This window comes from Scophthalmus maximus, chromosome 7, assembly GCF_022379125.1.
Source record: "Scophthalmus maximus strain ysfricsl-2021 chromosome 7, ASM2237912v1, whole genome shotgun sequence".
Lineage (NCBI taxonomy): Eukaryota > Metazoa > Chordata > Actinopteri > Pleuronectiformes > Scophthalmidae > Scophthalmus > Scophthalmus maximus.
The window spans coordinates 673,124-687,351 of NC_061521.1; the positions used below are offsets into that span (position 1 = coordinate 673,124).

The 14,228-nt window shown below is 40.7% G+C and overlaps 1 protein-coding gene across 6 annotated transcripts in view; it reads right to left on the reverse strand.

The window, feature by feature from the left end:
* Positions 1-247: 247 nt before the first annotated feature.
* Positions 248-14,228, reverse strand: part of szt2 (SZT2 subunit of KICSTOR complex) — a 101,292-nt gene continuing 87,311 nt past the window's right edge. For 5 of the 6 annotated variants that reach the window (XM_035648930.2, XM_035648931.2, XM_035648928.2 and 2 more), the window contains 8 exons: positions 13,403-13,468; positions 8,640-8,853; positions 6,440-6,617; positions 6,240-6,362; positions 5,530-6,040; positions 3,482-3,592; positions 2,832-2,900; positions 248-2,755 (listed from right to left, as the gene is read on the reverse strand). In XM_035648930.2, the coding sequence (XP_035504823.1) occupies positions 2,612-2,755; positions 2,832-2,900; positions 3,482-3,592; positions 5,530-6,040; positions 6,240-6,362; positions 6,440-6,617; positions 8,640-8,853; positions 13,403-13,468 (1,416 nt within the window). In that variant the 3' untranslated portion in view covers positions 248-2,611. The remainder of the gene's footprint in view (positions 2,756-2,831; positions 2,901-3,481; positions 3,593-5,529; positions 6,041-6,239; positions 6,363-6,439; positions 6,618-8,639; positions 8,854-13,402; positions 13,469-14,228) is intronic. The other variant, XM_035648932.2, reaches the window with a different exon arrangement.

The window sequence follows — 14,228 nt, forward strand, 5'->3', positions numbered from 1 at the left end:
ACATGACCTAAAAATCTAAAAAATATTTCTCATCATTTGGTAGCAATGACATGTCACAATAAACCATTATTTTGTCCTCACATGGTACAAATTATGTCGTGACATTATGATTTGTCAGGTTAGCATTGTCTGATTTCATTAGTGCTATTATCCTGACCCTACTTTACAGAGATACTTACATTGAAATGAATGTACAGTAAACATAATACAGCTGATGGACAATATAAAAATGAATTCATCACACTCATTTATCTTACTGGTTTATTTAGCACTTCACATACTGTATAAAGTATTCTGTACATATATAATGTTAATCATACAGTCAAGAGAGGGTGCATTGTTAATATTACAGTGTCAAATTGCGCAGGGCTAACCTTTAACAGTTCATATTTTGCATCATTAATATCCAGTGTTTAACATTGAGACTAAATCCTCTTAGAATGCTGCTATGCTCAACAACTCTTCATTTTACATCCACAAAGGAGCTCAAACCTGTTTGGTTTCCTCCCGGTGAACACAAATAAGGCTTGAATATGTAATTCATGAAACCTATGATTCAACTCTCCTGTATGAGGCAGGCTACATGCCCTCTTATAAATTGAGGTATGATTACCAGCTGCACTGTTTCAGAATACACAAGTCAAACTCATCACCCTGAACATGCTTTGGAAACACAGCGCTGATGACATTTGGCATGCCATTTATGCAAATCATCAAATTTAATATGACCCATTTTCCAACTTGTGTAAGGCAATTTTTGTCACATTAATTCAAACTGACAGAGGCACTTTAACTGCAGAACAGGAGAGTGTGTTTCTACAGGTCGTCTATGCAGAGATGATGGAATGATAACAGTATCACTTCAAAGGTTGGAGAATTAAAAAAGGAACAAATAGGGAAGGCACTTCAGGGCTCCAGATATGGCAGTGGGGCGTAAGTGGGACACTCCTCTGACACTCCTGGAAATCTAATCATAAAAGTCTTCCCACTGCACTGACATCTTAGCTGTCTGTCATTTGTTTAAAATATAAAACACTGATGTGGTATGAAGTGCTAGCAAAATGCAATCAGAAGGCACAGGATCCAGGATGTCTCTGACCTATCAATCAAACTGAGTATGAAACTTGTGCATTTTTGAAGTCAGAAGTGTTTGTTGTTGGTTGCTAATGACTGACTGGTGATGCATTTCAGCATGAGTCATCAAACTGAGTACATCCAAACTGCTGATCTACATTTAGTCACAGATTTAAAAAAGAATATAGCAGTGTCTTCTCCACTGGGGAACACCTAAATGTTTCCTTATCAGATCATCAGAGTATGTCACAGCCCAGTACTGTGCTCATGAGAGATGGACAAATATTTTCTGTTTTCCACATCGCATTCTACCTGCTCTGAGTGATAAGATGAAATCAGTCAGTAAAAAGCTCTTCAAACAGACCTGACCCCTGAAAACGACTTCATTCACCTCCACTTTCCCCTAACGGTACAAACTCGTTAATATCCTCAACTCTAGGATGTGCTGCTCAGAATAATTACGAGTTTGCTGAGCTGAATCCTGTCAATGTCTCCTTATCAATGTAGTAACAAGATGACGGAGGTTATTGTCTTTCTCATTCTGTGTGGCCTTGAGCAGACATTGTGTAGATGAAGCCTGATCTTTACCTGACTCGTCCCTGAGCAATTGTAGAATTGGAACAATTTTCTGCCAGATCAGTAATTTGCTTTTGTTTGGCTGTCTGCAGTTTGATCTGTTCCTTGTTGTGCGCCTTGTTTCATTAGCACTGGAGAAGTATTTTACGGAGACTGCCATCTTGTTGCATAACAGACAGAACAGACTGCCTGGATCTTCAGTGGAAATAAAACGTACATAATGAGATTTAAGAAGCAGCTCTACTTATTCTCTGGTTGTTGAAAATGTGTATTCATTTCTTATGAGGTGTTCATTAATCTATGACAATGCAGGAAACTGTAAGCCTAGCTCCAAGGACTTCACTGCTGGTAGTTTTACTATTTAAGATCACAAAGTGAAATAACACAGTATCATTAAACTGTATATCATTACATTGCCCAAATACGTGATGTAATTGCGGCTGTAGAGAGTAGTATTGTAATGTTCGTATGGCAGCTACATACTCTGCAACAGGAGAATTAAAAGGTTTATCCACTAAGGATAGATTGTGAGATCAGGGCGAAAATAGTCACTGGCCTGCATAAACATAACATAAACATAACTTTACATTTAGCTTTTAGCCTTTCTGACAAATTTGGAGCTAAGTGAGCTGACTGATGCACAAGGAAGTAATTATCAAGTAGTAGTAGTCAACCAACTGTCTTGGGTTTTTGGGTCAGGTGTCAGTTCTCTGACCTCTAAAAATGTTTGCTATATGCATTGTGTACTAATAGGCCATTGCACACAGTGACATCACCATCCAGTATGATGCTTAATGCTGCTCTAGCATAGCAAGGTAGAACTGAGGCCAACACCGCAGTGAAGGGTGCAGCTGCTTGACACTAGCAAGAAGCTGTCCAAACACATATCATTTTCTGTTGCTTCCTCTTTCCATGTGCCGATCGTGGTCGTTTGGACCTGCAGGTCGAGCACTGATAGGCTCTACAACATTCCGGTCCAAAGGTTGTAGCAGGCTGTGTTGATGACGGACTCCAGGTGATGATACATGGACACTAGCTGGGGAGGAGGGCTGTTGCTGGCCTGTGGCTGTAATGGCAGCGGCTCCCGAAACACAACCTTTAGACTCTGTTTGAGGGACACGATGTTGTTGAGAAATGCAACTACAATGTATAACATAAATCATTGCAGAGTAATAACTTACTGTTTTTCCTGCTTGAGTGTCCAGAAAGACCAGAACAAAGCAGTCTGTGAACTTCTGGTTCAGTACTGCCTGAAACAAGATGACATACATGGATATTGATTAGTTGGACATTTATAAAAGTGAAGCTGTCTACGTAGTGACCCATTTATGATTTTTTAATATTTATTTGTTTATAAAGATGCAGAAGTGATGTAATGTACAACTGTTTTGACTGATTGACACAAAATACTACACTACCAAAGGGTCTCAGCCTCAGTGTATACAGAAAGCTTGGTTGTCAGAAGCCTGGTTAACCCCGCATGAATAAATAAATTTAAAGAAATGAAACATACAGCTAAAGAAATGGGTAACAGTAAAAGGACAGTGAAATACCAATGAAATTAGTCGTCTCATTAACTCTGAAGGATTGCTAAATTATTCCCCTCAAGAAAAGAATTATCTCTGTAGAGTCCAGCTACCGCGAATTAAGTGCTACAGCTAAAGCCAACTGTCCAGGAAGCAGGTAAGCTTGGCCTCTGAAGAAAGAAGAGGTAATTCTTCAAGTGATGCTGTTTGACTCCTATATAAGGAAGTACAAATACCACCAGTTACAGATCACTATGTTGGCCCTTAAAACATGCCTCATTTGGAAAAGAAGAACATCTTCTCACCAGATACTGGATGCCATTGTCGTCAAAGTTTCTGCAGCTCTGAGGGAAGCGGTTCAGCAGGACTTTTATCAGACTCTGGTACCAGGATGGACTCATGGTCAGAAAACAGTCCTGCAGCAACACATCACACATTCACCACTCGTCATGAACTACATCTTAAGAGTGTTTCATTCTTCTTTATCTGCACATTCAGTTAAAGGTGATCTTCCTGTTAAATGAATAAGGTCTGTGGAAATATCCTGACAGTGCTTTTTGTAGATATCTTGATGAATGTTATCTATCTACTAAAGACATTCTCAGCTCTAGAGTATTGGAAAAAAATATTCTGCAGGCTGCACAACACAAAATCAAAACTATACCGCTCTTCCTGTTAAAAGTATGGACTTAAATATGTGGTTAGATTGTGTTTTCCTACAGTAGTATTTATTTTGAAAACTGTTGACATCCAGTGAAAAGGGGAATTTCTTTCTGGTAACAGATGTTACGCTCATACTTCAGATGAAAACAAATTATATTCTGTTCGCCTTGAGTCTATAAGGGTGGAGGCAGTAATCACAGAGATGGATTACATTTAAATCACAGTTAATCCCACTTCCATGAAGACGGCTCACAATAGTTGAATGCCAACAGGCGGTATCTCAAACAACATGTTGAAATGTCCAACTCCCTCACTACAGGAGCATTGTTTAGGACACTGCAGATCATTTCATATTTGAAGGTGAACAGCTTATGTGTGTTTGGTTCTAGTAGTAGTAGTAGTAGTAGTAGTAGTAGTAGTAAGAGGTTTACTACAATACTGTTCATTCCCTCAACTGATCCATTTTACAGGCACTATATACATATACATTAATTAATAATGTTTGTTACTTCATCCAGCTTTAAATGGAACTTGGATCACCTTGTTAAAGAATGTAGGAAAACTACACAGTTATATTGGAAGTGCCGACCGTTCTCAGCTTTTCATGGTGTAAAAGCTGTTGATACTTCAATCAACATACCACTAACAGACACAGGAATCGATTGTGATAGATAAAATGATTTAATCATAGCCTTGTCCTCGAACGATGATTTATTTTATTCACTATCAGAGTTTGACCAGGCAACTAAGGGCAATGATATATGTTTCATGGCTTTCTCTTTCTTTTTTAAAAAAAAGAGGAAATTTTAAAGTACAAAAAGTAAAATTCTGGATCCACCCCAAAATTGAATGGGTTCTATCCTGGCCCATTAGTAGTAATCTGTTTGGTTGTGTTTGCTGTGTCAAAATCACAGCTACAAAAATCATTAATATAAATTACATCATCAGTAATACCGGGCAGTTGGTGGTGATGAAGCTCACACCCAGGATTATCAGCCTGTTCACTCTAGTAATGCTCTAAAGTATATTGCACACAAATCACTCAATACACCATTGTGGCAGAGGTCTCGTCTATACTGAGAACATTTTTTTGTTTTCTCCAGTTCCAAGTCAAATTAGATGTAAAAAGGACAGTTAATGAGAACAGGTTCTCTCTTGTATGTTCTGTCATACATTACTTTTCCTGATGTAGAAGGTTTGTGTCGTGGCATCATTCCAGTGTCAGTATTGAGATATTTGGACAGGTATCCTACCAAAGTCATAATGTTATCTTGACAACACTACTCATGAGTTAATTTGGGATACTGACATGGAATGATTTCAAACGCTCAAAGACGACAAGTTATGTCATTAAAAGTGTGATAAATTTTCCACATCTTAAAAATGGACATTTCAAATCCATCTAACAACATGATGAAGTCAGTATGGGCATCATGGAGGTTTATTTCCCACCTATCTAATCATCTGACTGCTGAAAGTTATCAGATTTCTTTTTACAGCACTACCAGATTTCACCAATAAACTTTGTGAATTAACTGATTTTATAACCAATAGGAACAATGTCAATAAGCTCTAGGTTGCAATTACCTAAATTAACCCTTAAATGATTTGTCTTACATTTTACCTGGCCTTGCAAGGTGCTGACTTCAAGGATGATGGATGTAAAATTAAAGGTGAGTGGGAGTCTTACCAGTTGTGGGTCGATCTCCCCCACCGAGCGACTCTGCACAGCTGCCAGCAGCTCTTCCAGTTCACTGAATGACAGCTTGGTCAGCTTCAGTTTGTCCAGATGCTCTCCATGGAATAGTCTCCTCCACAGGTTATCCCTGCGGCAGTGACCCATGGCCTGCTCCACGCTGGTCTGGATCTGTCGGCGGGCTGACAAAACCTCATTGTTAAGTAGAGGGAACAGAGGAGTGGGGTAGAGCAGCCTGTGTGCGTCTGGTCCTCCCCTGGCCAAAGGGTAAAACTCATTCCCATCGCTGGGGGCCGAGGCGGCAGCAGATTCCGACGGAGTGTCCTCCCAGAGGTCTTGCTCGGTGCTGTGTGACGCGCAGGTCTCTCCTGGATCTGGGGGGAGCCGACCACCTGGCTCACCAGGATCTCGGTGGATCTGTGGTAGCTTCTTGAAACGACGCATGTCCGCTGTGAGGCGGGGGAAGAGCTCTCTCTGACTGGTCATGATCACATAAAACCGCAACCTATACATAGGTGAGAAGGGTCATTTCAGTGTTTCACATACATTGATTTGTCTGTGGCTGCCCACCACAATATTGACTGCAACAAAGTGCTTTTCTTTTCTTCTAATGAATAAAATATTTTTGTTATAAAGCTGTGCACAGCACACTGATTCACTCAACCCCTATTTAACCCATTTTTCTTTAATCTGTTCTTTCTTACTTCAACAAATGCCTCTCCCCATCGGACTGCTCCTCAAATGGAGCTGCATTATGGCACACCACCAGGGACACGTCAAAGTCATCATGGTGGTGCAGGCCCTCCAGATCTCTGTAAGAACCCGAACTAAAGAAAAAAGAAAAGGAGGTTAAAATTAAGTAGCTAATGTTGGAGAATAGCTTTACTGATTCAGCGGCTTGTACCTGTTCCACAGAGCCACCAGAGCGTACTCGTGCAGGTCAGGTGTGCCTTTCTTGTGCTCAGTGGTGACTGAAGTCTTGGACATGCGGAGTGGCTTCATGCCATAGGTGATGGCATGGTCGGTGATGTAGTTGTAGAGCTGGTGAGCCGTTATCATCCCGGTAGAAATGGAGAAGCTCCCTGACGGACACAAGGAAAGACTGTCAAGTATTTAAAGTTGGCACAGAATGTTTTCTGATGTGTTGAACAGTTATTTTGCTTAATGAATAAAGGGATAAAAACCAATGACTGTTGAAAAAGATACACAGCTTCCAAAATTGAAGCCAAATCATCTGGATCACCTCCTCCATGTAAACCTACTGGACACGTCAAATACATCTTTCCCAAAGGTTTCTGTCATTTTACTTTGTTCTAATGTGTCTGATAAATGGAAACCTACCGCTCCACTCCGATCACTGCGCCACAGAGTCCAGCTCCAAATTATGTCACCAGCATAAGATGTTTTGAGAAGTGGAAATCTGTTGTTGATACAGTCTGATCATCTTTATATACAGTTTATTGAGGGTCATTGGTGAAAACATGTATCCATATACCCCTTACCTCTTGCATCAGATGCGAGAGAGAATTAACTGAATCCCGTAAAGAATGAGCCAAACTATTAAAGATTTTATACACGAGACACAGATCCAGAATTTTGAGGGTTTGTTTATATAGGGATTCCAATGGTCTAATAACTGTTTGTTCCGGCCTGCCTCCAGCACGTAATTCAATAAGACATGTGGGAAAAGATCAAGGCATGAACAAGTATCTTGGCTGCATCAACAGTAGGAAAGTTTATAATTTGCCTAAAATTTGCCAATTTATATTTAATGGTTTTTATTATGTTCTTGTTGTGTTTCTAAAAATTAAGATTCGGATCCAATATTATGCCAAGGTATTGGCATAATAGGCAATCTGGTTACACATTAAATCAGCAAACATCATCAGTCTACAGAATCAGTGGCGTGATGGGTTGTGTGAGGGTGGCCTGGGATGGAGTCAAATTCCCGCCTCTTATCCAGACAACATCGTTTCAAGCAAAATGACTGGATTCCAGTGTCATATGGTCTGATGGGGTGAAAACCTGAGGCTCGGATTCTGATGAATTGAAACCATTTACTGTAGGCCTAAGCCAAGACAGCAATAGTTTTTCTTAGATTACCAGGGCAGGTAAGAATGTCAAGCATTGTCTTTGATAATGCCAAAGCATACAACATTGAATGAATCTGCAACGCTAACACGTCACAAATTAAACTTTTAAAATATGGGTCTTTCAATAAGTGTTTTCCACACATAAGGTAATACTGGAGGCCTTATATTCCCTTTTTATGCCAATAATAGATTCTCCCATGTTTCAGATTTCCCACTATATTCTAGAGATCACTTTCTAGCTGGTATGCCAGACAGGGATCGCACAAGTACACCAACATGTTCCACTCTGTTGGAGTCTGATTTCATCTATGAAATTATCTCTTACATGCGTGCACTGTCACTTGATCCTGCCATTAGACGACAAGTGCTATAGAAGCATTTCGGTAAATGGGCATAGCCTTAAATGTCACTAACTTCTCTACTATCCCCTCTCTGTTTTGGGGAGTCCTGTTTGATTGGCTAGTTATTCATTCTCACCTAAAGGAAAATATGAGAATTTTGGAATGATAAAATATCAAGATTTTCCAGGACAATCTACCTTTTCTCTTACTTTCCTGTCATGTGTTTTCCATGACTGGAAATTTGGTCAACTGTGTTATAGGTTTTCCACGATGCGTGGGAATCTGAGTAACTTTGGTTCAGTCTCTCTTAAATCTGATATTCAAAAATGTTCAAATTACCTATGACTATAATCAAAATGGTTTAAGAACAGTAACCTTAGTGTTCTGGGTAGGTTTTTTCAGGCTTGTGCAGAAATATACAGGGTGGTTTGGTGACGGTACACTAATTAATAACATAAGTTGATTTCAATTTCAGATTGTCATCACTGTTCCGCCTCTTACTCTAACTCTGTCAGACATTTTCAATTAAATATTGTTATTTTGTCGAGGTGCTCTGAGGACAAGGCATCTATTGCACTGCTGTCTTTCCTGGGAGGGGGATCCATCTGGATCTCATGTACTGATTGTTAAACCCTATGAGGCAAATTGTGGGTTGGAATATGACTGTCACCTTGGACGACATGGTTGCGGCCAAACTTGGGAATGTCTGGGTGATGGGAGATGAAGTCATCCAGGAAGTCAGTGAGCTGGTAGCCCTGGCGTAGTGTCATGTGGCAGCCGACCAAGTACTGGTGAACCACTCGCAGGTGGAAGTCATAGCTGAAGGAGTGAACGTGCATCAGGTCCCGCACCTTATCACACTCCTCGGTGAAGAGCATGGAGAGCTAAAACAGAAAAATGGACACAGTCATTATCAGCACAGAATGACTAGCTGGGTGTGTCTTCACAGCCGCTGAAAGTTGTCTGACTCCAAAACACACTTCTGGTCATTCTCTTTACAAGGATCATTGTAAAATGAATGGAATCTGTCAGAAACCACTTTCTCTGAATGGTTATCGGTCCAATCATCCATTAGTGACCCGGATTCACATTTGAAGGCAACACTTTGCCGTACTTTGAGCTGTGCACATTACGGCCCTGCTGCTCAATGACTTCCCTTGCTCCTTGGTGAGAGCCTTTAGTAAGCAACTCTGATATCAATTTGATTCATTATTGATATCAATAGTATCTTATTTAATTAAATCCAACATTAAAGGAGAGGAGACAAAACATTAATTGCAGTGTAAAATAGTTGCATTGAAAGCTACAGTGTAAAATTAATTACAGCACAAAGTGCTACTGCTACCTTACTTTCATCGGGACCATTTGCCTAGAACAAATACAAATATGATTTATCAAATCAAAGAGTCAAGAAAAAAGTGCATATCTCTCTGTGTCAGTGTCTAGAACCTGTCCAGCTCTTTTTCTGCCTCAACACTTGTCCAAAAACGAACACTTTCATCTCTCCCCTCACCACAGAGACAAGAAAGAATTAGATATTTTTTGCACAGAGGTATGAAAAGATGAAATTAAGTGTGACCTTTTAAGCCTGTTATGTGTGGAGCTGGGAAGCCACTGGGACTTCAGATATCTCTTTTTCTCAGAGCTTGTACATTCCCTTTGTGTCGTCTTGACTATGTTGCTTACATTTATTATTTCCTAACCTGTATTCACAAATGTTTCATCTTCTATCTAATTAAACACCCTGTGTAACTTTGACAAGCATAACATTGACATTGACAGGAGAAGCTGTAATCATGAGGTCATCCCGGAAGAAGAGCACACTGTACACAAAGTAATTGGATTAAAAAAAGACAATGAGAAAAGCTTATGAACAATCAGATCCACTGACATCTTCCATTGAGGTTGTATCCCTGTAATCAAACATGCATTTTATATACATTCAAACAATGGGCCTCATGCAAGCAAATTTTCGTATTCTTATCCTAAATTTAAGGATAACAAATTGGCATTATTAACACCCCAATAATACCATATAAGGCTACACATTCTGTCCCATGTCAGGAAGATTTAATTCATGAAAACGGCGAGTAACGAGTAAAAAAAAAGAACTTTACGAGATCAGAGATTGAAGTCCTGCTTTGAGAGATCCAGAATTGAAATTATATTTTGAGCTATGCTTGTGGCCGTGTTCTTGGGTCAAAACCAGATAAGAGATCGCAATATGATTGGTTGTAAACTCTTCTTCGAGCGACAGAAAGGAGATAGGTGTAATCAACCTGGACAACATGACTTTGGACCTCCAGCAAATACCCGCAAAATTCACATCAGCAAATGAATCAGTGGATTTTTACAACAACACCCTGAGCAGTATCCTGGACCTCCACGCCCCTGTGAAAACACAAACAGTCACCTTCTCACACTCAGCTCCCTGGTTCACTTCAGATCTATGGAACAAGAAAGCAGCTGGGCGTGTACTTGAGCGGCGTGTTGCAAAAACCTGACTCACTGTGCACAGATTGGCCTATCAAGAACACCAAAAGGCCTACTCAAAGTCACTTAGAAAAGCACGGTCACAGTTCTACTCCAACATCATCAATACAAGTCCTGGAAACTCCAAGCAGCTTTTTTCTACTATAAATCATCTCCTCAAGCCTCAAACTCTCTCACACACAGATACCACAGAAGAGCAGTGCAATAACTTCATCATCTTCTTCAGGAAAAAAGTCGACACCATCCGCTCTCTTCTCTCCAGCTCTCCTGCTCTATCAGTCCCTACTGCCGACCCACTTCCTGAGATTTTTCAGCCTCTCTGCTGCTTCCTCAAGATCTAGGACATCTTCCGCAGGATGAAACCCTCCACCTGTACCCTGGATCCTTTTCCTACAGCCCTGGTAAAATCCAATGTCTGCGCTCTAAGTCCCCTAATCACCCAAAGTCATCAACCACTCACTCCAGGCTGGATATGTTCCATCTGATCTCAAAACCGCTGTCATCAGACCCCTTCTCAAAAAACCAACCTTAGACTCAGAAATCCTCGCCAATTACAGGCCCATTTCCACCCTACCATTTCTGTCCATAGTGCTGGAAAAAGTAGTCACCGCACATCTGCAGGACCACCTTAATTCTCACTCCCTATTTGAGAAGTTTCAGTCTAGCTTCTGTTCCGCCCACAGCACCGAAACAGCCCTGGTCAGGGTCACAAACGACCTACTGATGGTGGCTGACACTGGATCAACATCGCTCCTCATCCTTCTGGATCTGTCTGCAGCTTTCCACACGGTTGACCATAACATCCTCCTTCAGTGCCTCCAACTCACCATCGGACTCTCTGACTCCGCCCTGAGCTGGTTCCAGTCCTACCTGTTTGGAAGAACAGAATACGTCTCCTTGGGAGGAGCAAAATCGCAAACACTCACTGTCAATTGTGGAGTTCCCCAAGGGTCGGTTCTCGGCCCCACCCTGTTCACCCTCTACACTCTTACCCTTGGCTGCATCATCAGCCAGCATGGAATATGGGGGGGAGGGGGGGTGAAGTCTCTGTCACTGTTATGGATGAAACAATGAGTGCCATAATATGTGAAGTTTCACAGGCCTGTTTTGCTGCTTCTTTTATTGCAATCTTGTATAATATGCAGCATGCAAAAATTCTTAATTAAATTAGGACTTCTCTGCCGTGTAGAGTAGTTTACCACCATCTTTGCTAAAGACACACCCACCTGGCCTGCACAACACCAACTGTGCCCTTTCCAGTGATCATCATAAGTCTGCAGCTTGACTAGAGGTATCATGAGCTAATTTGAGTGAATTGTAGGTAAATGATCTGAAAATAGCTTGCATAAGCCAGCATCTCTATGCCTGCCTTGCCCAACATGCATGCCAACTATTAGCTGAGATATAGCCTGGAATACTCAAACTAATACTCAAGTCTGGAACCTCTCGGTTAATTTTCGATTTCCAAACGGTGTAACCAACGGATGCAGACGAATCAATGTAACTTCAGTTGAGCGACGCAAAAATGTAAACAGACTAGAGCAGAGTGGAGATGTCTGTGATGAAGAATCCACAACGTCTGTGGACCAATGTTACTGTTTTTGTGGGAGAAATTTGAAGATATCGGGAACTTTTGGTCAAATGCAAATTGGTTAGCAGCAGCCTTGTTGTTTACAAAAGACGCTTCTCTCCGCGTCACGGTATTAAAACCCCACCCATTATCAGATAATTGGTTGTGATTGGACCGGCAAGTTTTCTGCTGGTCGAAATCACTTCCCAATGTAGGAGATCCAGACCGTATTCTGGCCGAGCAAATTTAAATGAGCTCCCAGAATTCGTCTGGGTCCCAGGCTAGCTGAGATGTGAGCTCCCCTGGAAATTGCGCAACCACATGAATACATTTGGAATTATATTATAATTAAATAGAACAATGTCAACATAATTAGATGTAATCTATAGATTTATGTTTAAATTGTATTTAATTTATATACATACAATTGCTTTAAACTAAGTGATAAAATATACAATCCATTAGTGAAAAACGTGGTTTGACTAATAGAGTAATTAACGTGACTCCTACGACAGGTCATGACCACCTGTATATTGTGTTTGTATGCATGGTTCTTGCATGAGACCCATTGTGTCATTTTGGTGGAAAGAAATGTTTCTTTATGTATTTCACAAAAAGGTAGCTATTAGCAGAGATCCATAGTGATGTGTTGATTTTAGAACACTGGCACCAGGTTCTTAGTAAACTGCAACCCTGTTTAATATCTTTTTAGGTGTCAGACAGAAATTCTTTCATCCTCACCAATAGGTAAATTGTTTTCATGTGGCGCGTGCTGTAGCCAGGATTTTAGACATACCAAGACCGTGAGTCAAAATTGTGACAGATAACATACATTACAAATTATGTTAAATATTACACATATGCCTGCATGTGACTCCAAGAGTAAATTCTGAGATAAGACTGTCAGAGAAAAGGACAGACGGGGGAAAGGGTTGTTGCACAGACACTTATAAAATCACAAGCTGAGACACCCACAACACCAAAACCAGCAAGCATGGAGATGGACAGCCTGTTGAAAGTCAAAGAGGAAAGGGTCATCAAAGGTGAGCTTTACTCAAGCCTCAATGCTTGAACCTCAAAAAAAGAAAAGAAAAAAAAGAATACCTGTACCTTATGCAAATAAAAGCAGTCCCTACATCCAGCTAAACCTTTACAATCAAGCTGCATATTGTGGCAACTGTAGCCCCCACAGATATGAAAGCAGACTTCATTAAACACTGAAACCCATTCATTCCCAAAGAGACATACAGACAGGCATGTAGATTTGGAAAGGAAGAGACCATGACTGATGGCAGCAAGCAAAGCGGTGGGGAGGGGTGAAGACTGATTATAATGAGACACCCCCTCCCCCGAGAATGGCTGGGACATACCGCACAGTCAGATACTGGGGTGGCATCTGGAAACTGCTTGCAACGAGGTTTGGTGAGGAGGCTGCCCTGATGGAGAGATGACATAAAGTGGGACTAGGCAGACATACAGACAGGTGGATAAAGGAAGACTGAAGAGAAACTACAAGCATCAACAACAACATGGTTTCTCAAACCTTCTCCACACGACAACAATCCAATAAGACACACATTATACACACAAATTTACAGCAGTTAATTGTAAAACCCAATTATGGTATATATTTACATACTTTATGCTGCTTTCATTAATGCGATGGTGTGGTGCCAATCTCTACGCATAGTATCGGCTCAGATCATTTACTTGTTGTCACAGCAGGAGCCCAACTGCTTACTTTTGTTCTGTGATGAGCTAAAGATACAGTTACTATAAATTCTGTCTAAGTTTGGTCATGAATCTGTGGTGGCTGGCCAATAAAGGGAGCCGCCCGCCTTGAGCCATAAAACACAACAGAAAAATATGATTAATAATGATAAAAACATAAATTATATAAAATGTCAATATTTGTGTGTTCCACATATGGAATATGTTTAAAATCTGATTTAAAAAAATTCTGTGCATGATATCTGCATTTCCACATCCTTTATGCATGTCTGCATGTCTGAAGTGGGGTGATTTAGAAATCGCCTACAGGAGGCGGGTCTTTATAGCAGTTTAGCCAATTACTGAATAAAATGTAGCCAATCATTATCCTCAAATCTACAGCGAAAAGGGCGATTACTTTATCGGTCCAAGCGACCTAAGTGCGAGCCACTGCTACACTTTATAAGCGCCATTTTAATTTACCTT